This window comes from Eubalaena glacialis, chromosome 6 (genome assembly GCF_028564815.1).
Source record: "Eubalaena glacialis isolate mEubGla1 chromosome 6, mEubGla1.1.hap2.+ XY, whole genome shotgun sequence".
NCBI classification, from domain to species: Eukaryota; Metazoa; Chordata; class Mammalia; order Artiodactyla; family Balaenidae; genus Eubalaena; species Eubalaena glacialis.
Genome location: NC_083721.1, coordinates 8,437,650 through 8,463,805, shown reverse-complemented (window position 1 = coordinate 8,463,805; position 26,156 = coordinate 8,437,650). Strand labels below are relative to the sequence as shown.

The 26,156-nt window shown below is 42.8% G+C and overlaps 1 protein-coding gene and 1 long non-coding RNA gene across 2 annotated transcripts; one reads left to right on the top strand and one right to left on the bottom strand.

Moving 5' to 3' along the window:
- Nucleotides 1–1,911: 1,911 nt before the first annotated feature.
- Nucleotides 1,912–3,506, bottom strand: LOC133093132 (uncharacterized). Its single transcript, XR_009701234.1, has 3 exons — nucleotides 3,483–3,506; nucleotides 2,802–3,063; nucleotides 1,912–2,434 (listed from the first exon to the last, which is right to left on the bottom strand). It is a non-coding gene; the product is annotated as an uncharacterized LOC133093132 (long non-coding RNA).
- Nucleotides 3,430–13,990, top strand: RIPPLY3 (ripply transcriptional repressor 3). The gene is made up of 4 exons (XM_061192866.1): nucleotides 3,430–3,686; nucleotides 4,524–4,590; nucleotides 8,962–9,029; nucleotides 12,883–13,990. The coding sequence occupies exons 1-4, from the start codon at nucleotides 3,583–3,585 to the stop codon at nucleotides 13,190–13,192; spliced, it is 549 nt and encodes a 182-aa protein (XP_061048849.1). The 5' UTR covers nucleotides 3,430–3,582; the 3' UTR covers nucleotides 13,193–13,990.
- Nucleotides 13,991–26,156: the final 12,166 nt, after the last annotated feature.

Genomic DNA, 26,156 nt, shown 5'->3' with positions numbered 1-26,156 from the left:
ATTTATTTATTATTTTTGGCTGCATTGGGTCTTTGTTGCTGCACGTGGGGGCTTCTATGTTGCAGTGAAGCTACTGCAGCTCATGTGCCTAGAGCCCGTGCTCCGCAACGAGAGAAGCCACTGCAATGAGAAGCCCACGTGCCACAATGAAGAGTAGCCCCCCCTTGCTGCAGCTAGAGAAAGCCTGCGGGCAACAACGAAGACCCAATGCAGCCAAAAATTTAAAAATAAATAAATAAATATTTTTTAAAAAGAATACTTGCCTATTCTGCCCATTTATTCAATATTTATTGATATCAGTATGAACTCAATAATATTTATTGTATACTTTGGGTTATAACCTAATACTGCTTTCTTTTGCTGTTCAAATTGTTCCAGCTGCGGCCATTGTGGTCTTACATGTGTTTGGCAGAAAGAAAAACAAAACAAAGCAAAAAGACAAAACTGAGTGGGGGTGGGGATAAATTAGTAGTTTGAGATTAAAAGATACACACTACTGTATATAAAATAGATAAACAACAAGGGCCTACTGTATAGCAGAGGGAACTATATTCCATATCTTGTAATAACTTATGATGGAAAAGAATCTGAAAAAGTATATATGTATAACTGAATCACTTTTCTGTATACCTGAGACTAACCCAACATTGTAAATCAACTATACTTCAATTAAAAAAATTATAATAACTGAGTACCTACTGTGTGCAGATGCTGTCTTGAGTCCTTTTTGACCTTTAAATGTATTTTTTTGGCATTTGGTTTCCAAAGCCCATGTACCCAGCAGGACCAAGAGTACTGGCTCTCTAACCAGATGGTGACTTTGCACTAGTTATCTAATCTCTCTCAACCCCCGTTTCTTAATCTGTAAAATGGGAATAATGCCTGTTTGCAGGGTTGGGGTGAAGATTAATTGTATAACTTATAAAATTAATACATGATCCACAAAAGGACAAATGATTCCTATTATACAAGCCTGGAATAGTCAAAGCCATAGAGACAGAAAATAGAATGGTGGTTACCAGGGGCTGGCAAAGGGAAGAATGGGAAGTTAGTGTTTAATGGGTACAGAGTTTCAGTTCAGGATGATGAAAAAGTTCTGGAGATGGATGGTGGTGATGGTTGCACAACAATGTGAGTCTACCTAGTGCCACTGAATTATATTTGAAAATGCTTAAAATGGTAAATTTTATATTATGTGTATTTTACCACACACAAAAAAGTAATATAGGCTCATTGTTGAAAATTTTAGAAAACATTTAAAAAATGTTTAAAATCCTTAGTAATTCCAGTACTCAGTGGGCACATCTGTATTGTCATTTGTATCCTTCATATACTGTTGGGTCCTACTCATACAATTTTGTTCTTTTAACATCACAAGTATTTTCCCATGCTGTTCAAGTCAGAAAATGTTTTTATTAGCTGCATGATATTCCACTATCATCATTTAATCATTGTCATATTTTGAGACTTAACTTTTCAACATTATAAAAAACACTATAATGAACACCTTTCTGTGATTAAATACATCTTCATCCCCATCTTGAATACATCTTTAATATAGACACAGAAGTAGAGTTACTGGGCCAAACAGGTGAATATTTTTAAGGCATGTGATGTAAGTTGTCATACTTTTCTGAAAGTACCCCGGTTGCATTGCCGCAGGCTACCTGAAGGCTCTCGTTTGAAAGCACCGACACCGGTTGCCCATTGTCCCTTTATAAAATCCTTTCTCTGTTGGTAGATTAAATATGGTATCTTATTGTTGCAATGTTGTCTGTTAATGTTCTTTGCCTCCCCTCCCCCATGCCCTTATACTCAGTGTCTTTTAAAATCACTGTGTGAAATTTTGAAGTTTTTAAATTAATTCCTCCCTTCGCCTTTAATAAGGTTTCATTATTGTCATAACCTGTTGCTTTTTTTTTTAACATCTTTATTGGAGTCTAATTGCTTTACAATTGTGTGTTAGTTTCTGCTTTATAACAAAGTGAATCGGCTATACATATACATATATCTCCATATCTCCTCCCTCTTGCGTCTCCCTCCCACACTCCCTCTTTTGTTTTTTTACACAACTTAAAATTTTTTATTTATTTATTTTTTTGGCTGCGTTGGGTCTTCGTTGCTGCGCGCGGGCTTTCTCTAGTTGTGGCGAGCGGGGTCTACTTTCCATTGCAGTGCACGGGCTTCTCATTGCGATGGCTTCTCTTGTTGCGGAGCTCGGGTTCTAGGCTCACGGGTTTCGGTAATTGTGGCGCACGGGCTCAGTAGTTGTGGCCCGCGGGCTCTACAGCGCAGGCCCAGTAGTTGTCGCGCTCGGGCTTAGTTGCTCTGCTGCATGTGGGATCTTCCCGGGCCAGGGCTTGAACTTGTGTCCCCTGCATTGGCAGGCGGATTCTTAACCACTGCGCCACCAGGGAAGCCATAACTTGTTGCTCTTAAAGGGGAAAAAAATGTGGAAACATTTTAATGTCTGAAGTTAATTTTTTTTTTAATTCCATTACCGTAAGTCACATACAGTAAGCTCGCGTTCTTAGACGCGGCGTCAGTGGGGCACTGAGCAGCAGATCGTACTTAAGCGAGGGGCCCGAGTCCAGGCCGGCCGCCCTCAGGGTTCTGCCGCCGGGCCCTACTAATGAAACAGCACTCCTCCCACCCTGCCCTAGCGCTGGGGACCACGACAGCTGCGCCCCCGCAAGCCCTGCAGCCCGGCCAGGTATTCCCAGGGCACGCGCGCCATCCCGGCTCATCCAAGGCGCTTTCTGTGCCGGGCCCGGGGCTAACCAGAGGAATATCGCACCCACCCTCGGAGAAAGCCACATCCTTTTCCAAGACCTCCGTCGTTGGGAAGGGTGCTCTCATCTGGAGAGCTCTCTCCGCCGCCTTCCACCGCCGGGATGCGTTGCTGCAGCCCCACCGCCGCTTTGAGCATCGCGGTCCGGGCTTCCGGGTGCCCGCGGTTCAGCACCGCAGGCAGGGCGGGTCCACAGGCTTCAGTAACCGCCCCCGAAACCCCGCGGCCGCTTTAAAAGTCGTGGACGTGAGATTTCCCGCAAATCCGGTGACCTAGATGCAGGAATCAGAAACCCGAGGGACGCGGAGACCCCAGAGGGGCGGGAAGAAGCCAGGGTCCCTCCTCTCCAGCACCGGGCGCGGGAGGCCCCTGGGCGAGGGAGCGCGCCCGACGCCACCGCCCAAGACCCCTGCCCCCTGTGTCCCCCTCTCCAAGGCTTTCTGTGTCACTTCCCGCCGTCCCCTCCCCGAGCTTCCTCGCCCCCGCCCCTGGCGATTATGCCTGGATTTCCTTTGTTCCCTCCACACCCTTGACCAGGGCTTCCCAATTCCCCTTCTTGACCTCGTCCCCTCCTCCCCGCGGCGCTCCCTCCTGGAGCTTTGCTTGTCCCCTCCCGGAGCTTCTCCGGTGCCCTCCCTACCCTCTCCCGGGTTTCCCGTGTCCCCTCCCCGCCCCGCCCCCGTTTTTAAACCTGGCGCCGAGAGCGCGGGTAGGTGAGCGCCCTCGCCCGAGCGGTTAAAGGCGCGGCCGGTCGCCGGCGCCGCTGGAGGGGCGCGGGCTCCGAGGGCACCATGAGACCCGAGGCAGCGGCCGGAGCCCGGGAGGCACGGGGACGCGTCTCTCACTGCCCCGGGGACGGTCCACGGGGACCACCGCCGCCGCGTGGGCCCGAGAGGTGAGGGTGTCCCCGCGGCGCGTCGGTGCGGGGAGCGCAGGCAGGATGCTCCGGCCGCGCTGAGCCCGCGAAGCCGGGCGGAGCCCTGGAGCCCTGGAGCCCGACGCGACGCAGAGCAGGTTCCTTAGCCAGAGTCAGGGACGCAGAATCTTCTCGGCTCCAGAGCACAGTTCTGAAGTGCGGAGGCCCAGGAGGTGCCCGGCAATGGGCCAAAGCTTCGGTTTCTAGATCTGAAACCCACCGGGCCGGGAGCGGTGAAGTCTTCGGGGGCCCCTCCGCGAACCCTGCAGGGGGTCGCGTCACGTTGACTGTCACACTCTTGGTGACATTCTTTGTTTGCCCTGTGCGTGGGGCTCAGCGTTCGCTGTCCCCGGGCACCAGCCTGTTTTAAGGTAGTAAAGTTAAAATCAAATTAGCAGGGGAGGTGTGGAAGGGTCTGGGTGGCCAGGCAGCCAGAGAGGAGGAACACATTCCCGCTTTTTGCATCGTAAAACTCTGTACACTCATCTCTGTGCAGTCAGAAATTAATGAGCAACAAAGTAGCCAGCTACCGCGGGGAGTCTGAATGGAAGAATCCTGCCAGGCTGGGAAGAGAAATTCCTCAAATAATGATGTGTATCATATTTGGGATTTCTCAAAAAGCCCAGTGAAGGCAGAGAACTGGGAATGTGGCGGGAGAAAAAAACGCAAATGGCACAGACTGAGAACTTGAGAGAACATTCTGGTGTGTCCAGTGACTCTTAGGCAGACATTAGAAATTATAAGAATGTTAACTCTTATGATCTAACTTTAAAAGCAGAAAATGCTGGGGTTCACTCTTGGTCCCTGTCCTTCCAGCCAAACACCATGGAGACCTTGGATCCTGACCCCCCAGGATGCTGACCCCACCAGAGCTGGAAGCCAGGTAAGGTTAAGTGTGGGCATTGTAGGTATCAACCAGTTCAGCCAGGAAGTGGCACCATCCCTAAAATAAAGGGACCATGAAAGGCCTCCTCGGCCAGTCCCTCCCTTGGTCATCTAATGCAGAAGTGCCTTGGGGTCTGGGGGTAGGAGCCTGGCCAGCTAGGTGTTGATCATATCTGAGTCATATACAGATTGGCTCTTGCTTGCTTCTCCTTTCTTGAAAAGCAAAGCCACTATGGCAGAACTGTTTCACGGGCATTATAAGAGATTTCTTCCATGTTGGGTTTTTTCTTCTTCTTTTATTTATTTATTTTTATTTATTGGCCGCACCTCGGGGCTTGAGGGATCTTAGTTCCCTGACCAGGGACTGAACCCCTCCCGGGCCACGGTAGTGAAAGTGGCGAGTCTTAACCACTGGGCCACCAGTGGAATTCCCCCATGTTGGGTTTTTTCCTGCTAACCGGCAAGTAGAAGAGAGAAGTCTGTCTCACCTTAGAGAAAAGCTGAGTGTGCCATTAGCCCTGGGCTGGTGCCACAGAGCAAATACGGGCAGAGCCCTGTCTGGGGTGCTCAGAAGGTGTGGTTAAAAGTCCCCACCCGCCGCCTGGCCCTTTTCTGAAGCTCTCTGGGCCCTGTGTGCAAGCACTCCTGGGGTAAGTCGTGTTGTCTGAGCAGACACACTCCAGCTGAGGGCTTTGTGCGTGAAGATTAATCACCACCACTATTCTTTTGTCTCCTGCATTGGTAACTAAATTGTTTTATACTTACTGGAGTAATGACTTACTTTCATAGAATTTGCCTGTCCTTTGTTATATTTTAAAATATAAATTGATGACTTTTAAAATGCTGGAGTTAATTGGGCTGGGAAGGACCATTAGGTTACACCTGCGGCATTGTGCAGTTATTTTTAGTATAAGAAACTCAGGTTCAGACCTTTCATGCATTTTGAAATTTAGACTCTTTTATTAAATTAGTCTGAATAATGAGAGTTTTAATTTGGTTACTATTATTTAAAGAGTGAAGCAAATCAAATTATATTAAATTAACGAGGAATATGATTTTTTTAGCGCAAATTATTCTTACATACAATATCTAAATAATGGGAAGTAATTCCTTCTTTTGCATTCAAACTTAAGTTCTTAAACATAAGATTTAAAAGGTGTTTGGGAGAAAAAATTATCCAATTTTCTTTTAAATGAAGTGTATGTATAGCCTCTCCGTTTGCAAGAATGAAAATACAGCACACTTTCTAATGTAAGGTAGTCTTTTTTTTTTTTCCCCTATTATTATGAGAAGGCCATTTGTGAGAAAAATGAAGATTACTCGCAGGAAAATGTTAAGCTATGGCAACTTTCTGTTGATCATCAGCGAGGCACAACGGATCAAGCAGTTGCGTTCATGGATTTGTTGGGGGGCCGGGGTGGAGAGTGGGTGTTCATGGGGGCTGTGGAGCTCACTGCCCGGCTCCCCCTCTGGCCAGCTCTTTGCAGACCCCGATCGGCCGGGCAGAGCGGTCAGCAGCGGACGACTGCAGACCCGAAGTATCGCGCTCGGTTCCCCGGAGCCCCAGCCTGGGGAGGGCAGCCCGGCACGGGGAGGGACGGCTTCTTGCTCAGCAGCGCCCTCTGCCGACAATGCGGGAGAACTCGGCTCCTGAGCTCTGTTGTGTATTTCTTGAGAAATTTCATTGGTCGGGAATGGTGTGGGTGAGGGGTGAGGGATTACTGCCTAGTGACCTGTACCACGATTGCAGGCGAGCAGATCACAGTTAGAATACAATCTAAATTCGAGGTAAAGTCTCAAGACCCTGTGTCCTGAGCAGTGGGGTCACTCTCGCTCATTTGGTTCTCCTGGCACCACCGCTTGGGAGCTGTCTCCCTCCCGTGCCTGGGAAAAAATGAATGACAGCCCAAGCCTGCAAGGGAGACGATTTCTAGGGCATGTCAGGGACTGTGTTCTCCTGCGCGTCCTTCCACCTTCCAGGCTTCCTTCATCGTAGCTTTTTTTTTTTTTTAATTTAATTTTATTTTTTTATACAGCAGGTTCTTATTAGTCATGCATTTTATACACATCAGTGTATACATGTCAATCCCAATCTCCCAATTCATCCCACCACCACCCCCCGCCCCCCCTGCATCGTAGCTTTACCAGAGTCAGAGGCATGCATGGAGAGCACACAGAGAGATCCTCACAAAAGTCTCTCTTGTATCTCCTCTTTCGCACAAACCTCCCCCGCCCTTTTTTTTTTCTTGGTAGAGAAACTCGGAAACGTGTATTCTGAGAGAATCAGAAGGTTTTGGTACAAATGCCATAAAAATGTGATGTGATACACACATCACGTGTGAGCCCCGCTGTGGCTAAACAATCACCCCCCTACCTCCCCCCCACCCCACCAATGCTCGGCGGCTGCTTACTGTCCCGGGGACCCTGTCAGGAGCTTCTGTGGAGCTCATGCATTGTTGGACGGGGTGTTCTTGTTTAACGTCCTTCAGCTAAAGCACAGTTACGTTCTTCAACAGCTCCCTGTCGGTGTGTCCTGAGGCCCCTCCCTCCCCCCTCCCCCAAGGAAAGCTGTCACCTCTCTGGGTGCAAAGGGAAGGTGCTGTCTGTGGCATTTTGGTTTCGTAGCTGTTCAGCCCTGTCGCACACCCCTTTAACACAGTGTGTACCTTGTATACATTTCTGTTACCCTGAATTATCAGAGTGTGAATATTTAGACGTTTAAGTCATCAGAAAAGGACGTTTAAGAGGAGGATATTTGAGGTGTGAAGTTTTAAAATCTGTGTATGTTTGTGGGGTAAAGTTTATAGAGTTTATAAAAGTGTGCTATGTGTTTCCCAGAGTCTGGTTAGAATTAATCACTTAAAGGAAGCTATTTCTCCGTACTACCCACCACTGCCTTTAGGCGTCCACCAAGGCTTGCATTGTCTATTATATCCTCTCCCATTACAGGGTGTAAAATTGCCACTGACAGCCCAGGATTGCTTATGGTGGTAGAATGAGTCTGAGCAGTTAGAGATACTTTATAATTATGAACAGAGCTTAATACAGATGTGATTTCTTGGAGACCCCAAAGAGTGAACTTCATTATGGAAAAGATTTTGTTCCAAAGACCCTCATTCTTTCCCTTAGCTTACCATAGCATATTATAAAAATAAGGCTGGTAAAATGTCAAGGAGCCTCATGGTTTGAGGTCTTACATTCAGATTTTTAATCCAGTCTGAGTTATTTTTTGTGTATGGTGTAAGATAGGGGCCCAGTTTCATTCTTTTGCATGTGGCTGTTCAGTTTTCTCAAGACCATTTTTTGAAGAGACTGTCCTTTCCCCATTGTGTATTTTTGTCTCCCTTGTCATAAATTAATTGACGATATATATGCATGAGTTTATTTCTGGGCTCACTATTCTGTTCCATTGATCTATGTGTCTGTATTTAGGCCAATACTATACTGTTTTGATTCCTATAGCTTTGTAATATAGTTTGAAATCAAGACGTGCAATGCCTCAAGCTTCTCCTTCTTTCTCAAGATTGCTTTGGCTATTCAGGGCCCCCAGCAAGTGGTCTCCGCCCTTTTGGATGCTACCGAATGTCCTTGGAATCTGTCTTTCCTTTCCCTTCTGGTTGGTGTTACTTGAGTTCAAATCACCTCTTGTCAGGTGCCTCCAAGCCCTTAGCTCACCAATCTATGCTATGCACTGCTCCCAGCAGCCACCATGATCCTTAAAATACAGATCTGATTGTTGAATTCCCAGCTCAGAATCAGTAATGGTCTTGAATCCTGTCTCCAGAATGAAACTTAGACTCAGTAGTGGGTATTCAAGTTGTTCGGTGTCTGGACTTAGCTTCCTGTTGAGCCCTTTTACCAATGCAGTCTCTCATTCATTCCACGCTGGGCTCCACCTTTCCACGCTGTGCTCTCTATTTTCCCGCCCCTCGGAATTTGATGCTCTGCTCCATTAGGAATGGGCCCAGAACTGCATACCCAAGTGCCACTGATGTCTATACCAAGGCCCCCATGAACCCTTTCCTGATCCTCTTCCTTGCTTAGAATAGTTAGCATCTTACTGTATGGTGCTTTGTAGTGTAGTTATTTGCCTCTATGTGTGTCTTTCCTCATTAGATTTAAAATGCATGAACTGGGGGACTGTGTCTGACTCGTCTGTCCACCTTGAGATCCCTCACAGTGCCCGGGATATCGTGACAACAGTAAGAGGAAGAGGAGCTTATCAAATACTGTTAAGGTGTTTAAACTATCTCTAAAATTGGAACTGATACAAGTGCAGGCTACTTAGATTTTATTTTTAAAAACTTCAGGATGCTGCTTTCAGAGGCTTCTTGACTGTGTCTGTGTTTGTATGTGTCTGTCTTTACAGCTTGAGCCTGGGTGTGACCAACAAACCTTTGGATCGAAAGGGGCCTTTGGGTTTCAGCATCCTGTAAGGTAATATCTGACTTCACTGTAAGAAGTGTATTATTTCCTTTTTTAAAATTATTATTTTTATTTTTATGTAACATTTCTAAAGGTTTACAAGATATGATTTTAAAATGGGTGTATTTTATGGTTTTTATATTAATTGATACAAACATAGCAAAATACCTATGTGTATAAATTATTTGGCCAGTATCCGCTCATTTCATACCTTTAAGAAAGAGAGGGCTTCCCTGGTGGCGCAGTGGTTGGGAATCTGCCTGCCAATGCAGGGGACACGGGTTCGAGCCCTGGTCTGGGAAGATCCCACATGCCGCGGACAACTACGCCCGTGAGCCACAACTACGGAGCCTGTGCTCCGCAACAAGAGAGGCCGCGATAGTGAGAGGCCCACGCACCGCGATGAAGAGTGGCCCCCGCTTGCCGCAACTAGAGAAAGCCCTCGCACAGAAACGAAGACCCAACACAGCCAAAAATAAATAAATAAATTAAAAAAAAAAAAAAAAAAAAAAAAAAAAAAAGAAAGAGAATATAAGCTCATTTGCAATCATAATAATTAACTAGTTAATAACATAAAGCAAGCTAAAATAATTTTTAAAGAATGTTGACCTGAAAAAGTGTAATGATTCTCAGTGTAGGCGTTCCCATGTGGAACAAATTAATGTGTGAATTACAATACAGTTTAAAAGTACACATGCATATAATTATCCTCTAAAGATAATTTATAATTTTTGAAGATAAATCTATGACATTTCAGAATAATGTTTTTCAGTCCATAATAATCTTGAAAAAACGATTAAGGCTGCCTTCCACATAAGGCGCCCTCTGCCGGACTATATTATTTCCTTTAAATATAAGCATTAATACACTTCAGTGTCTTCAAGTGTATACATTTTCAAAAAATGGAAAATAGGGCTTCCCTGGTGGCGCAGTGGTTGAGAATCTGCCTGCCAATGCAGGGGACACGGGTTCGAGCCCTGGTCTGGGAAGATCACACATGCCGCGGAGCAACTGGGCCCGTGAGCCACAACTACTGAGCCTGCGCGTCTGGAGCCTGTGCTCCGCAACAAGAGAGGCCGCGATAGTGAGAGGCCCGCGCACCGCGATGAAGAGGGGCCCCCTCTCGCCGCAACTAGAGAAAGCCCTCGCACAGAAACAAAGACCCAACTCAGCCAAAAATAAATAAATAAATTAATTAATTAAAAAAATATATTAAAAAAAGGAAAATAATTCAGTATATTCTCCAACATTATTTAGTTATGATTATCCCAAGGAACTTCAAGGATATTTTGTTGGATTTCTAGAATCTATTCATTTATTCATTCATTCAGTGTTTCATTTGCAAGTTGGAATTGGCCTCTTTTCTTTATACTTGTTTATACCTCTTTTTTATACCATATTTTGCCTCGTGTTAAATTTAATTGCATATGAATTGTATATGCATATCGGCTTATTTACTTAGGTATTTAGGTATATTTCTACTTTTCTCCCAGGATATAAGCTAATGTACTGCCTAGTGCAAAGTAGACCCCCTAAATGTAGATGTGAAGTAAATGAGGGACTCGATGGATACTGTACCACGGTTGGATCCTCTGGCCTCTGAGTAGTTCTTTCATGGTCCTGGTCTTGGCCATGATCAGGACCCTCACTGCTGTATCCCTCTTTTTTGTTTGTTTGTTTTTTGGCCACGCCGCTCGGTTCCCTGACCAGGGATCGAACTTGTGTCCCCTGCACTGGACGTGCGGAATCCTAACCACTGGACCACCAGGGAATTCCCTATATCCCTCTTACATTTCATCCATTTTGGGCAAGTGGTTCATGCACTGGACTTTTATCTGTTTCTCTATGTCTGTTTCTCTCCTATCTCTCTCAGCCTGTCTCTTTCCAGCTGTCATTTCCTTCACCAAAATAAACCTAGTCTACGCTGTCACCTCTCATCAGAGTATTTTTCCCCTGGTTGTCCTGGAAGACTAGAAGCTTTAATAAAACTCAAGGATACTAATGGCCAGAGATGAAAATTAGAGCCCCTCAAACTGATCAAAGAGTGATTTTTGGAAAAAGGAAGTTTTGCTAGTGTTTCGCATCAATGGTCTTCAATCCTCATGAAATCACTGGGGAAGCTTTACAAATACAGGCGGGAGGTGGGGTGGGGCGATTCCCCTGGGGGTGCTGGGGAAAAGTGCAGGTATCTGTATTTTTACAGGCTTCCCAGGGGACCCCAATGTGGGCTGGGGTTGGGAGCCACCCCCTCCTTCATGCCCCATGAGCCTTCACCTGCACACCTGCCCCTGGGCCTGCCTCACAGACTCTGCTGTGCCCCGACTTTTGATTCATTGAAAATGCAGTGACTGGTGATGTGTGATCTGCATCTGTGTAACTGTGCATTGCGGGCTGAATACACAACTTTATTACAAAATTTTATCTTTTTACACACAAAAATGGGGAGAATGGTATAGTGAACCCCCATGTGCATCACCAGCCTCAATAATTAGCAGTGTTCTCAGGATCTGATCATGTTTATCATCTCTCCCAAAGATTTGTTGTTGTTGTTAGAATAGTTTAAAGCAAATCCCAGACATCCTACACACTCACTTGTAAATACTTCAGCATGACACCTAATTTTTAACATGGCCAACCACTAAACTATGCTGTCCTAGATTTACATAGATGTGCATTCTCTCTGTTGCAGAGTTTCTCAGTCTCGGCACTACTGACGCTTTGGACTCGCTAATTTTTAAAAATTGAAATATAGTTGACTGGAGTGGATAATTCTTTGTTGCGGGGCTGTCCTGGGCATTGTGGGGTGTTTAGCAGCATCCCTGGCTTCTACACACTAAATGACAGTAGCTGCCCTTCAGATGGGACAACTAAAGTTGACTCCAAACATTGCTGAATGTCCCCTGGGGGTTGAGAACCATCATCTATTGGAAATCTTAGAAAGTTAAAAATTGCCCTACATTATTTATAGTAAGGTGTTTTCTGTCTCCCTTTTCTCCTCCATCCAAAAAGGGGGGAATTGAAATCAGCTTTGCAAACAAGCAATGATCGATTGATAATCCCTCTCAGTTCCTTTATAAGACCACAGGGGAAAATGCAAACAATTAGTAAGTCAAAGCTCCAAGAAGAGATTATGGGGACAGTGGGACATTTAAAATACTTTCCATGTATAACTGGAATCCTAAATTCACAAAACCTGGATTTAGAGGTTCCAAATTTTATATATTCCTTTTCTTCCTTCTTTCCTTCCCTTCCCTCCCCCCGCCCCCATTCTCTCTTTCTCCCTCTCCCTCTCTCTCTTCTAGAAAAATTGCCAGGGTTGCCATTTTCTATTCTGCCAAAGTGAGGGATGCACCCCTACAGGCGACATTTACTATGGCAGCATTCAGAAAGATTAGCCACTTCTCTAGACCAGGGTTTCAGGGTCAAGTTTCCTCCAAAGTCATGACATTCCCTCTGCTTGGGGGGGTCAGGGGGGAGTGAGGCATCCCCTGAATAGGACATGTATTATCCAGGATGAATCAGGTCCTTTGTTTGATCAGAGAGAGTCCCTTAACCTTGGAACTCAATGTTTTACTATCCTTTTACCTTTGTGGAAGCACACCCTTCTCCCTGTGTTGGTCTAAATTGATTTGCTCACCCAGATTACAGCTCACTTCTGACCTAGTGCGGGGTTCACTACCAGGTCCCCCCATCTGCCCACAGTTTTGTGTTCTGGTGACTTAAAAAAAAACCCCACTGTGCACAGTGAAGGCAAAATCAGGAAGGAAGATTGGGAGTTAGCTGCTTCTAGGGAAAAGGATCCTCTAGATGCAGTTTAAGACTGTTTTCAGGTTGATTAATGGTGTATTTGTTTCTTAAATATTAGACTTTATTTACCCATTTCTAAGCGTCAAGAGTATCTGCAGAGTTCCGGGGAGAAGGTGCTGGCCAGCTTCCCCGTGCAAGCCACCATTCACTTCTACAACGATGAGTCCAATTCAGATGAGGAGCAGGACCAAGAAGTCCAGCCCTCCGACCTTCAGTGCCAGGAGGCACAAGACGGCCCAGGAGGAAAGGGCAGAGACCAGCTGACAAACCCAGGATGGCACCCCGGAGGCTGCGGTGGCCTCGGTGGTAAGGGTCCGCTTCCCTACCCTGACTCTCCGGAGGATGCTGGGTGCTCCGCATCCAAGTAATCTGTCTCTCCTGCACCAGACCCACCTCACATGCGCCCTGGGGACAACCCTTGGGGACAGCCGCACCAGGACACTTTGCATTTCAACTGGGTGTACAAGGACTTGACTTTCTCTGGCCAGCACCCCACTCGTGGCAAGGACTCAGCTTTTACTCATCCTTCTCCTAGTGATTCTCTGTGCCTCATTTGTACCTTTGAGAAAGGATTCTAGGTCCAAGAGGTTTGCATCCACATGGGTTGTTATCAGGCGGGGCCAACTTTCAAAGCACGTTCAACAATGTCACTGTGCTGATCAAACGACAAATTATTCCATATCGATTAATAACCCACCCACGCGTCTCAGGTTAAGTGAGAGCCAAATAAAGGCTATTTCCACTTTTGTAAAAATGATTCAGATATTGACCGAGGTTGATGTGGTTGCTGAGTGACATTCTGAAAAAAAAGTTTATTTATAAAAAACACACAAACATACTGAATAATTTCCATAAAAGTCAGAAAAATAAAAAGATAAGGATCTGGGGTGGGGAACCGTTCTGGATAAAAACATATATGATGCTTGTCTAAGCACTGTGTGTATGAATAGAGAGACGAGCTTTAACTCTTAGCTGGGGACCACTTTGGGCTTATTACTTGACTAGAGTAACACTGTTTTCAATCAAAGTACCAAATGTAATATTATTTTCAGCTTTTTATATTTTGATGACCAAATGAGTGTATTTGTCAAGGTTTTTTACTTAACTATTTTGCATGTTGTTGTCTTCCCAGTTTCTACTTGAAATAAATATTTTGAGAGACAAAATCGTTTGATAATCATCTTTTTTGTTTGACATTTTAGATTCAATTAGTGCCTCCTTTAAAGTTTTTAAAAGTTTGTCAGGATTTTTCTATATTTAACTCTTTATATTTGTGTTTTTTTAAGAATGCAGAAAAAGTATAAAAATGAAAGCAAAATGGCCTATAAGCTCAATGCCCCCAAAAATCCATTAATATTAAAAAATAGAAGGGGGACTTCCCTGGTGGTCCAGTGGTTAAGAATCTGCCTTCCAATGCAGGGGGCCCAGGTTGGATCCTTGGTCAGGGAACTACAGTCCCACATGCCCTGGGGCAACTAAGCCCAGGAGCCACAACTACTGAGCCCAAGCACTGCAACGAAAGATCCTGCGTGCCGCAACTGAGACCTGACACAGCCAAAAATAAATAAATAAATATTTTTAAAAAAATAGGGAATTCCCTGGCGGTCCAGTGGTTAGGAGTCAGCACTTTCACTGCCAAGGGCATGGGTTCAATCCCTGGTTGGGGAACTAAGATCCCACAAGCTGCGCACCGTGGCCAGAAAATAAAATAAAATAAAAAATAGGAGTAATACATGCAAATATTCCAACAACCCAAACATTATAGAAAAGTATTGATATGTGTTGCAAAGTAGCCCTCTCCTGTCTTCCCCTTTCTCTGTCCAAAGGTAGCCGATATCAATATATTTTTAAAAATATTTATTTATTTATTTATTATTTTTTTAAAAATAAATTTATTTATTATTTATTTTTGGCTGTGTTGGGTCTTTGTTGCTGCACATGGGCTTTCTCTAGTTGCGGCGAGCAGGGGCTACTCTTTGTTGTGGTGCGTGGGCTTCTCATTGCAGTGGCTTCTCTTGTTGTGGAGCACGGGCTCTAGGCGCGCGGGCTTCAGTAGTTGTGGCACGTGGGCTTCAGTAGTTGTGGCTCATGGGCCCTAGAGCACAGGCTCAGTAGTTGTGGCGCACGAGCTTAGTTGCTCTGCGGCATGTGGGATCTTCCCGGGCCAGGGCTCGAACCTGTGTCCCTTGCATTGGCAGGCAGATTCTTAACCGCTGCGCCATCAGGGAAGCCCCTTAAAAAATACTTTTTAGAATTTTTTCTTTTAACATTTTTTTCTTTAAAAAATTTTTCAGATGTAGAAAACAAACTTATGGGGACTTCCCTGGTGGTGCAGTGGTTAAGAATCCGCCTGCCAGTGCAGGGGACACAGGTTTGAGCCCTGGTCCGGGAAGATCCCACATGCTGCAGAGCAGCTAAGCCCGCACGCCACAACTACTGAGCCCGACTACCTACAGCCTGTGCTCTGCAACAAGAGAAGCCACCGCGTGAGAAGCCCGTGCACCACAACAAAGAGTAGCCCCCGCTCGCCGCAACTAGAGAAAGCCCGCTCACAGCAACGAAGACCCAAAGCAGCCAAAATAAAAAAAAAAACCCCAAAAAACCAAACTTATGGTTACCAAATGAGTAAAGGCGGAGAGATAAATTAGGAGGTTGGGGCTAACATATTCACACTACTATATATAAAATAGATAACCAACAAGGACCTACTGTATGGGTCAGGGAACTCTATTCAATATTTTGTAATAACCTATAAGGAAAAAGAATCTGAAAAAGAATGTATGTATATATATATATATATATAATCATTTGCTGTACACCTGAAAATAACACATTGTAAATCACTGTAGTTCAACTAAAAAAGAAAGAAAGAAAGAAAGAAAGAAAGGAAGGAGGGAAGTTATTTGTTCTTCATCCAGGTGTCCATGACTTGGACAGTAGGAGATGTCATCCATGTGACTCATTACAGTGAACTTAAAGGAAAGGGATTGATCAATAAGTTTATTTGCATATTATTAACTGAGTGAAATTCACATTTGAGCAAAAAAGTTTTTTTTCTTTAAAAAATGTTTTTATTGTTTAATTGTATTGTTTCATTTCTTGTTTAAAGTACCTTTTTCCAAACTTAAAAACAATTTTTACTGGGCCTGTTTCAGAAAGGATTTAAGATGGCCTCCTGTTTTGCTGGATTTTTAACAAAAACACTAGAAGTCTTACCCTTACTCTCCCTTCCTGTGATGCTTGGGATGGAACTTAAGTCATCACATTTGGCTTTGTTTTGTTTTCTTAATAAATCAGTTCTAATGAGAAAAAAGATCTGGCCCAATCACCAGTTTACCATGAAGAAACCAAACCTTGCCTGCATGCTGATGGCACCAGAATTTTAAATGTGCTGCGTGGTAGACTTTCCTTAAATTACTTAGAATATGGCCAGCTTAATGCAAATAAGGAAAATGAGACGCGTTAGCCACGGTGGTGACGGCATCACAGGTCCTGTGAGAGAGGCATTTGTGACACGGGAGATGGTGCACGCGGGGCTCCTGTGTTCTTGCTGGTGACTGTGGTGATGTGGGTCTGCTGTGTAAGGTTTCAAACCTGAGCGAGCTCCACACTTGATCATGTATCCCTATCATTGAAAAAATATTGAGGCGGGGGAGATAAATTAGGAGTTTGGGATTAACATATACACATTACTATATATAAAATAGGTAAACAACAAGGACCTACTGTATAGCACTATACTCAGTATCTTTTTTTTAATATATATATTTCTATATTTATTTATTTATTTACTTTTGGCTGCTTTGGGTCTTCCTTGCTGCACGGGCTTTCTCTCTAGTTGCGCGAGCGGGGGCTACTCTTCGTTGCGGTGCGCAGGCTTCTCATTGCGGTGGCTTCTCTTGCTGCGGAGCACGGGCTCTAGGCACGCGGGCTTCAGTAGTTGTGGCACATGGGTTCAGTAGTTGTGGCTTGCAGACTCTGGAGCACAGGCTCAGTAGTTGTGGCGCATGGGCTTAGTTGCTCTACTGCATGTGGAATCTTCCTGGACCGGGGCTCGAACCCGTGTCCCCTGCATTAGCAGGCGGATTATTAACCACTGCGCCACCAGGGAAGACCCTATACTCAGTATCTTGTAATAACCTATAATGGAAAAGAATCTGCAAAAGAAATCTATATCTATATCTATATATCTATATCTGAATCACTTTGCTGTACACCTGAAACTAACACATTGTAAGTTAACTGTACTTCAATGAAAAAGTAAAAATAAATAAAATATAAGAACAAAAACTAAAAGCAAAAAAAAAAAAAAGAATTGAGCCTGCACCCGAACATATATTCACTTATAAACTCTACCTTATGTTGAGTCATTTGAAATTGCTGATGTTCCATTGTTCTGACCTACAAAAATAGTAATTTCATATGATCACATACTATCAGACTAATAGTTTTACACATTATAAGATATACACACTACATATTTTAAAGGATAATACACATATCAAATAATCATTGTAAACATAATTTTAATTAATTTTAAATATTTTTGCTCTCATATATTTATTATATATTAAATATAATTTAATATTTAAGTTATCTCACAGAGAAGCATAGAGTCACATGAAAGAGACACATCATGCACTTAATAAATCACAATATTTGTTTTCAGTCCGATCTGCCCATTTTGCAGAAGATTTTGTTGAAGTTTGACGAGTAAATTTCCATGATCCTTTTTGTCAATTTGTTGTTTTTTGAACCAACAGGTGTTGCATTTCATATTTTTATTTGGCTACATAATATATTTATGTTTTAGCCACTTCTGGGAAGATTTTAAAACATTTTATTTATTTATTTTTAGAAATTTATTTACTTATTTATTTGTTTTTGGCTGCGTTGGGTCTTCGTTGCTGCGCACAGGCTTTCTCTAGTTGCGGCCGTTGGGGGCAACTCTTCGTTTCGGTGCGCGGGCTTCTCATTGCGGTGGCTTCTCTTGTGGAGCATGGGCTCTAGGCGCGCAGGCTTCAGTAGTTGCGGCACACGGGCTCAGTAGTTGTGGCTCACCGGCTCTAGAGCGCAGGCTCAGTAGTTGTGGTGCACAGGCTTAGTTGCTCCGCGGCATGTGGGATCTTCCTGGACCAGGGCTCGAACCCGTGTCCCCTGCATTGGCAGGCAGATTCTTAACCACTGTGCCACCAGGGAAGTCCTAAAACATTTTAAATGTTTTTGTTTTTTTGTCTGAAGGTATACAGACTTGGTGGGTTTTTTTAAAAGTAACATCAATTTCAGCAGAAAACTCACCTAATGGTAGAAACAATTCCAAACACCTATTTTCACAAGGCTCTTCTTCACAGCATGAGTTTCTTTTGATTTAACCCTTTTTCACTCATTTTTAAGAATATCATCTGTGGGGACTTCCCTGTGGTTCAGTGGTTAAGACTCTGCACTTCCAATGCATGGGGTGCGGGTTCCATCCCACCCCTGGTCCAGGAACTAACATTCCACATGCTGCCTGGTGAGGCCAAAAAAAAAAAAAAAAAATCTGTGCCTCAAAGAAACAATTTTTTTGTGTGTGTTTGTCTTGTTAAAATATTTACTAACTGGCATATTTCTAACAATCAGTTAGCCTACAAAAAGGTCAGAAAAACGTAAAAATCTTTTCAGTTTGACAGTCAAGTGCTTTGCCAAAAAGATAGCTGCTAACTTCTGTTTAGTTTGAAATACTGTTGGGGTCACTCCTCACATGATGACAAAGGCTTGCAAAAGTTCCCTACTTGAAAGTTCTTATCTTTATAAAATTAACTGCACTGTCTAACCTTTCTGGAGTCAGGAGGCTACCACTGGCTTATGTACATCTTACAGCAAAACAGAGGGGAGAGAGAGAAGATTGCTCTTCAAAAGTCTTTATTTTCCTTTCACACGGGCTTGATCAGGGAATTTCTCTTTTTTTGTTACTTTTTTTTTTTTGGCCATGCCCTGCAGCTTATGGGATCTTAGTTCCCTGACCAGGGATGGAACCTGGGCCACGGCAGTGAAAGCTCCAAATCCTAACCACTGGACCGCCAGGGAATTCCCAGGGAATTTCCCTTTAAAAACCTGAAGCTCTGGCAACACTTGCCCGAGTTCCCATGTGGAACCAATCAGCTGGTGCTGAGTCACAACTGCCCCCGTTGAACAACCTTGCCCTCTTCAATTCTCCACAGTCTCCACTGTTCCCTATTGGCCACACTCTCCTTTTCCATTTATTTACAAAAAGAAAAAAAAAATCCCTATGATGGTTTTTTTTTCTTGTTTTTTTGGCTTTGTTGGGTCTTCGTTGCTGAGCGTGGGCTTTCTCTAGTTGAGGCGAGCAGGGGCTACTCTTCGTTGTGGTGCGCAGGCTTCTCATTGCAGTGGCTTCTCTTGTTGCAGAGCAGGGGGTTCTAGGAGAACGGGCTTCAGTAGTTGTGGCATGTGGGCCCAGTAGTTGTGGCTCGGAGGTTTTTGTTTGAGCAGCTTATTTTTATCACCTTTTTTCCTGTGATAGGAAGATGATATATCTAAATAAGAGAAAAAGTACCTTGTACAGAAATATCGGAGGGAGAATTTTCTACTTTCCTGCAGGGCATGAGTCATGTCTGCGTGACTCATTTTTGTAGAATTACTTGTGAAAGACCAATGCATAAATAGGTGATTTTTCATGATGATTATGAAAATGGTGGATGTTTATAAAAATAACTTGACTGGCTGAGAGGTTGCTGGGCAAGTCTAAAATATTATTTTAGTATTATTTTAATATTCCATTATATCATTACATGGTAATCCTTACAAGCAGATTTTATTTTATAGTTTTAGATATTTCAAAAAGATGCTCAATGTCATTAGTCATTACAGAAAGGCAAATTAAAACCACAATGAGATACTGTCATGTACCTATTAGAAGGATTACAATTTTTAAAAAATTGAACTATAGTTGATTTACAATATCGTGCTAGTTTTAGGTATACAGCAAAGTGATTCAGTTATATATATCTATATATATATGTGTATGTATTCTTTTTCAGATTCTTTTCCATTATACGTATTACAAGATATTGAATATAGTTCCCTGCATTGTCCAGTAGGTCCTTGTTGGTTATCTGTTCTATATATAGTAGTTTGTATCTGTTAATCCCATACTCCTAATTTTTCCCGTCCCCCCTTCCCCTTTGATAACCATAAATTTGTTTTCTATGTCTGAGTCTGTTTCTGTTTCGTAAATAAGTTCATTTGTATTATTTTTTAGATTCCACATTTGAGTGTATCATATAATATTTGTCTTTCTCTGTTTTACTTCACTTAGTATGATAATCTCTAGGTTCATCCATGTTGCTGCAAATGGCAATATGTCATTCTTTCTGACGGCTGAGTAATATTCCATTGTATGTATATATACCACACCTTCTTTATCCATTCCTCCGTCGATGGACACTTAGGTTGCTTCCATTGCTTAGCTTTTTACAATAGCTAAGAAGCTATGTACAATAGCTTCTTAGCTATTGTAAATAGTGCTGCTATGAACACTGAGGTGCATGTATCTTTTCAAATTAGACTTTTCATCTTTTCTGGATATATGCCCAGGAGTGGAATTGCTGGATCATGTGGTAACTCTATTTTTAGTTTTTTAAGGAATCTCCATACTATTCTCCATCGTGGCTGCACCAATTTACATTCCCATCAACAGTGTAGGAGGGTTTCCTTTTCTCCACACCCTCTCCAGCATTTATTATTTGTAGACTTTGATGATGTCCACAGAATGGTTACAATTTTTAAAAGACAGATAATAACAAATGTTGCCAGGGATGTGGAGAAACTGGAACCCTCATACATCACTGGTGGGAATGTAAAATAGCTAACAGTTTGGAAAACAGTTTGGCAGTTTCATTAAAAAGTTAAACATAACTTTACCATACAACCCAGGAATTCCACTCCTAGGAATCTACCCAGGAGAAATGAAAACTTTTGTCCACTCAAAGACTTGTACATGAATGTTCATAGCAGCTTTAGTCATAATAATTCCAAACTGGAAACAATCCAAATATCTATCATCTGGTGAATGGATAAATAAAATGTGAGATATCCACGTAATGGGATATTATTCAGCAATAAAAGGAGTGCAGTGAAGTTTTAATACATGCTAAAACATGAATGGACCTTGAAAACATCAAGCTAAGTGAAAGAAACAAGATACAACAGATTACACTGTATGATTCCGTTTATATAAGAAAATGCAAATTTATAGTAACAGAAAGCAGAATTGGTTGCTTAGTGTTGGCAGCGGGAACATGGATTAACAATAAATGGGCACAAGGAAACTTTTAGAAGTGGCAGAAATGTTCTAAAACTGGATGATGATGATTGTTTCACATTTCTAAAAATTCACTAAAATCATTGAATTGTTCAGTGCCAATGCGTGACTCTATAGTATATAAATTACACCCCAATAAATTTGTTTAAAAAAGCTTAAACTCGTCTATTATAACAATATTTGTATCTTCTTCTTTAGCCACTGAACCACTAAAGGAATAATACAATCTTTTTGTGGCATGACAAAATTTACATTTTAAAAAGTAAAATAAAAAAAAAGTTCTGAAGAAATCCTTTGGTTTCTTCTTTGGCACTCTTAGTTTTTGATGCTTCTGGGTTTATCAAGGTTCCTGTCTTCTGCACACTTGCAGTGACCTCTGAGCCATCCATCACATAAAGGTAAAGAGGTCTCAGGTGTGCTTTTAGGATGATGACTTCAATTCCAAAGTAAGACATGACGGGAAGACCGGTGGCTGAGATCCAGGTCATCATTAGGCTAGATATTTCTAAAAGTCTCTTAAATTACTTTAAACTCCCAGATTATGTTATTGAACAACGTAGTCTGGCCAGTACCCAGATTTAAGTGAGGTGTAAGACTTCAGTTATCAATAATACCAAAGAATAACGGTCACCAACTGACATAATTTGGGGTCTCTCCAGGTACATCAAACAGTACACCTGCAAATTCAGAAGTTTTACATAGTTTTCTACAACACCATGCTGGTCCCTAGCAATAGTTGCAGCTACCATGTGGATCATTAAAAGATATTTTTAAATGTTTATTTAAAAATACATTTCTGGGCTTCCCTGGTGGCGCAGTGGTTAAGAATCCGCCTGCCAATGCAGGGGCACGGGTTCAAGCCCTGGTCCGGGAAGATCCCACATGCCGCAGAGCAACTAAGCCCGTGCACCACAACTACTGAGCCTGTGTTCTAGAGCCCGCGAGCCACAGCTACTGAGCCCATGTGCCACAACTACTGAAGCCCACGTGCCTAGAGCCCGTGCTCTGCAACAAGAGAAGTGACTGCAGTGAGAAGCCCGTGCACCACAACGAAGACCCAACGCAGCCAAAAATAAATAAATAAATAAATAATACATTTCTTATCAACATATACTATATACAGAAAAGTGAGCAAATAATAAGTGCTTGATGAATTTTAAAAAACAGCACACCCTTAAAACTCCAGCCAAGTTAAGAACTAGAAGATTACCACCATCCCAGCGGTCCCTGTTATGCCCCCTTCCAGCTACCACACTTACTCTCTACCCCAAAGATAACCACTATTCGGATTTCAAATACCATGGATTCGTTTTGCCTACTTTTGAACTTTATATAAATGGAATCATACAGTATGTGTTCATTTGTGTCTGGTTTCTTTTACTCCACCCTAAGAGTCACCAATTGTTCTACTGTATTCTATTGCAGGAATATATCACTACTTATTTATCCATTCTATTGTTGATGGACTTTTGTATTGCTTCCAGTTTGTGGGCTATTATGAATAAGGCAGTTAGGTACATTTTTGTATATGCCTTTTGTACATGAGTGTGTACATTTCTGATGCGTAGATATTTAGGAATGGTCCCTGGGTCATAGGGTATGTGTAGAGTTAGTTTGAGTATAAATCATTTTATTTTGCTAAAATCTTGAAAGCCACTTGAAGTGATTGAAGAGTAAACATTCCTAAATGTAGAAATTTCCTAAGTATAAACACACATTCATTCTTCTTCAGAATTGACCTGAGCAAACACTCTCATAGGCAGGACAATTGAATATCAGTCACGAAGTTACTGGAGTGTGATCTCTCACAAACATAACTTCTGAAGACACCGTCTCCTGTGGGTTTTGGCCCTTGGGAAATGAGGCCAGTGTGAACTTCCTGGCATTCCTGCAGGCTCCCAGGTGAGATCCGGATGAGCATGGTTTGTATCTTGTCTTAGCTTTGATCTGGAAGAAAAGCATTAAGTTTGTTCAATTTCCTCCTGTGGTCTGAAAATCAATTTATTTTTCATGGTTTTAAAAAGCCCAAGGTGGGAACTCCCTGGCAGTCCAGTGGTTAGGGCTCCACGCTTCCACTGCAGTGGGCACAGGTTCGATCCCTAGTCAGAGAACTAAGATCCCACATACTGCACGGGGAGGCCAAATAAATAAATAATAAATAAATAAAAATTAAAATAATAAAAATAAATAAAAAGTCCAAGGTAATTATTAGCACACGATGCTGGGCTGAGTCTTTCAGTTTTTAGTGGGCACTCTGCTATTTTCTGGAGCTCCGTGGCTCTGTCTCCCAGGGGGGCTCTAGGCTCTTGCCCATTACCAGTTCTTCTGGGGTGGCTGTAAGCTCATAGGAACTGGCCCCCAACATAGCCCACCCCTGACCTCCCACCTTGATACCTGAAGTCAAGCCAGCACCTGATTCAGCCCATGGCGCTGTCACTGGGTTGTTTCCACGGCCCAGGTAAGTCTTAGAAATCCAGAGGATCTGCCCGCAGTGAACAAAACTTCCCAGCGAGTATCCACATCAGTTTCACTTCCTGGTCTCTGGACTGGGTGTCCACTGGGTTTGGAGAAAACTTTCTATGAAAACAAAGGACCCTCTGGCTTGCCGCCTGCCCTTGACGGGTTCACCAGAATTCCCGCACCTTGAGGTTTTCTACACCCTAATGGATTGGGCTGTAGGAATGTCTCAGTTTTGTTTTCTTTCAGCCTCTCTTTTTATTTGGATTCTGTCTGCTGTTGCTTCATCTTTCTGAGTCTCTGAGGTACTTTGTTAGAACACAGAGGAGTGGCCTCTTGAATAGTGTCCATTACGTCTTTGTGTTCAGATGGTAAGTGGTGACTATGTTTTTTATTTCTTTTCTACCAGACCTTAGTGTCCCAAAGAGAGTGGCTGTGGCCCTAGCTTTCAGCATTAAGGGAAGTGACCCTATGCTCTTAACTATCTGCTTTTTTTTTGCTTTAAAAATTGCCACAATTTTTGACCTTCTCATTTGCCAGAAATTGTATTCTCCAAGCTCAGATGGACTTCCTGAATTCGGTCACACTTTCCTTTTAAAATATTTATTTATTTATTGTTTATTTTGGGCTTGTGCCGGGTCTTTAGTTGTGGCATGCAGGATCTTTGTTGTGTCATGTGGGATCTTTAGTTGCGGCATGCGGGCTTCTTAGTTGCAGCATGCATGCAGGATCTAGTTCTCTGAACAGGGATTGAACCTGGGCCCCCCGCATTGGGAGTACGGAGTCTTACCCACTGGACCACCAGGGAAGTCCCTCGGTCACACTTTTCATGTTTTGATAAACTGTGGCCATGTTCTAAAATTCTACAAGGACGTGTTTTGTGAAAAACTGACTTGTCAAATGGCAAATTTTCAATACACAGTGATATAGGACAACTAATCACCTACTTGCTTAGGTTTATGAAATGGAAAAAAATTATTTTGGATCCCATATTTTGGGATAACTTAACATTTGAAAAGTATTATTTATTGCATAAGAGGCAATGCAATGAATACAGATTCACTCAACGTTAGAAGGCTAGTTCAGCAACACAAAAAGAAAGGGTTTTATCAACCCAAGCAACCAGCACTTCTCAGTTTTGTTTGGAATGACCTAAATGTGGATGACTCAGACAGCTTTTTTTTTTTAAAACCAATTTTCATCAATCCATTCCTTTTTTTTAAAAGCAGCTTTACTGAGATAGAATTCACATACCCTAAATTCACTGATTTAAAATGTATAATTCAGTGGTTTTTAGTATATTCACAGATAAGTGCAACCAGCACCACAATTTTTTTCTCTCTTTTTAAAAAATAATTAATTAATTAAATTTTGGCTGCGTTGGGTCTTCGTTGCTGCGCGCACTTTCTCTAGTTGCAGAGAGCGGGGGCTACTCCTCGATGCGGCACACGGGCTTCTCATTGCGGTGGCTTCTCTTGTTGTGGAGCACAGGCTCTAAGCGTGCGGGCTTCAGTAGCTGTGACTCGCGGACTCTAGAGCGCAGGCTCAATAGCTGTGGCACCAGGCTTAGTTGCTCCGCGGCATGTGGGATCTTCCCAGACCAGGGCTCGAACCCGTGTCCCCTACATTGGCAGGTGGATTCTTAACCACCAGGGAAGTCTCTCTCTCTCTCTCTCTTTTATATATATATATAGGCTGCTGCACAGCATGTGGGATCTTAGTTCCCCGACCATCGAACCTGCGCCCCCTGCAGTGGAAGCACGGAGTCTTAACCACTGGACGTCGAGGGAAGTCCCACCACAGTCAATTTTAGAACATTTCATCATCTCAAAAAGAAACCCCGTACTCTTTAACTATCAACCCCTTATTCCCCTACCCCAGCCCTAAGCAACCACAAATCTACTTTTGGTCTCTACAGATTTCCCTATTCTATACTTGCATATGAATGGAATTGTATAACATGTGGACTTTTGTGACTGGCTTCTTTCACTCAGCATAATGTTTTGAAGATTCATCCAAGTTGTAGCATGCATCACTACTTCATCCCTTTTTATGGCTGAATAATATTCCATTGTATGGATAGAGCACATTTTGTTTATCCATTTGTTTGTCCATGGACATCTGGGTTGTTTCTCTAGATAGCTTTTTTTTTTAATTGACTTATAAATGTGTTAGTTTCAGATGTACAGCAAAGTGATTCAGTTATACATACATATATATGTATATGTATGTATGTATATGTATATATTCTCTTTCAGATTCTTTTCCATTATAGGTTATTACAAAATATTGAGTATAGTTCTCTGTGCTACACAGTAGGTCCTTGATGGTTATCTATTTTATATATAGCAGAGTGTATGTTGTTAATTCCAAACACCTAATGTACTCCTTCCCCTCCCCTTTTTCTCTTTGGTAACCCTAAGTTTGTTTTCTATGTCTGTGAGTCTATTTCTGTTTTATAAATAAGTTCATTTTTTTTCTCTTTTTTTTTAGATTCCACATATAAGTGATATCACATGATATTTGTCTTTCTCTGGCTTATTTCACTTAGT

Excerpts from the sequence above, each read along its gene's own strand:
- RIPPLY3 (XM_061192866.1), top strand. The coding sequence starts at position 3,583 with ATGAGACCCGAGGCAGCGGCCGGAGCCCGGGAGGCACGGGGACGCGTC. Across the intron at positions 3,687-4,523 it reads CCGCCGCGTGGGCCCGAGAG|CCAAACACCATGGAGACCTT; the intron begins GTGAGGGTGTCC and ends CTGTCCTTCCAG. Across the intron at positions 4,591-8,961 it reads CCACCAGAGCTGGAAGCCAG|CTTGAGCCTGGGTGTGACCA; the intron begins GTAAGGTTAAGT and ends CTGTCTTTACAG.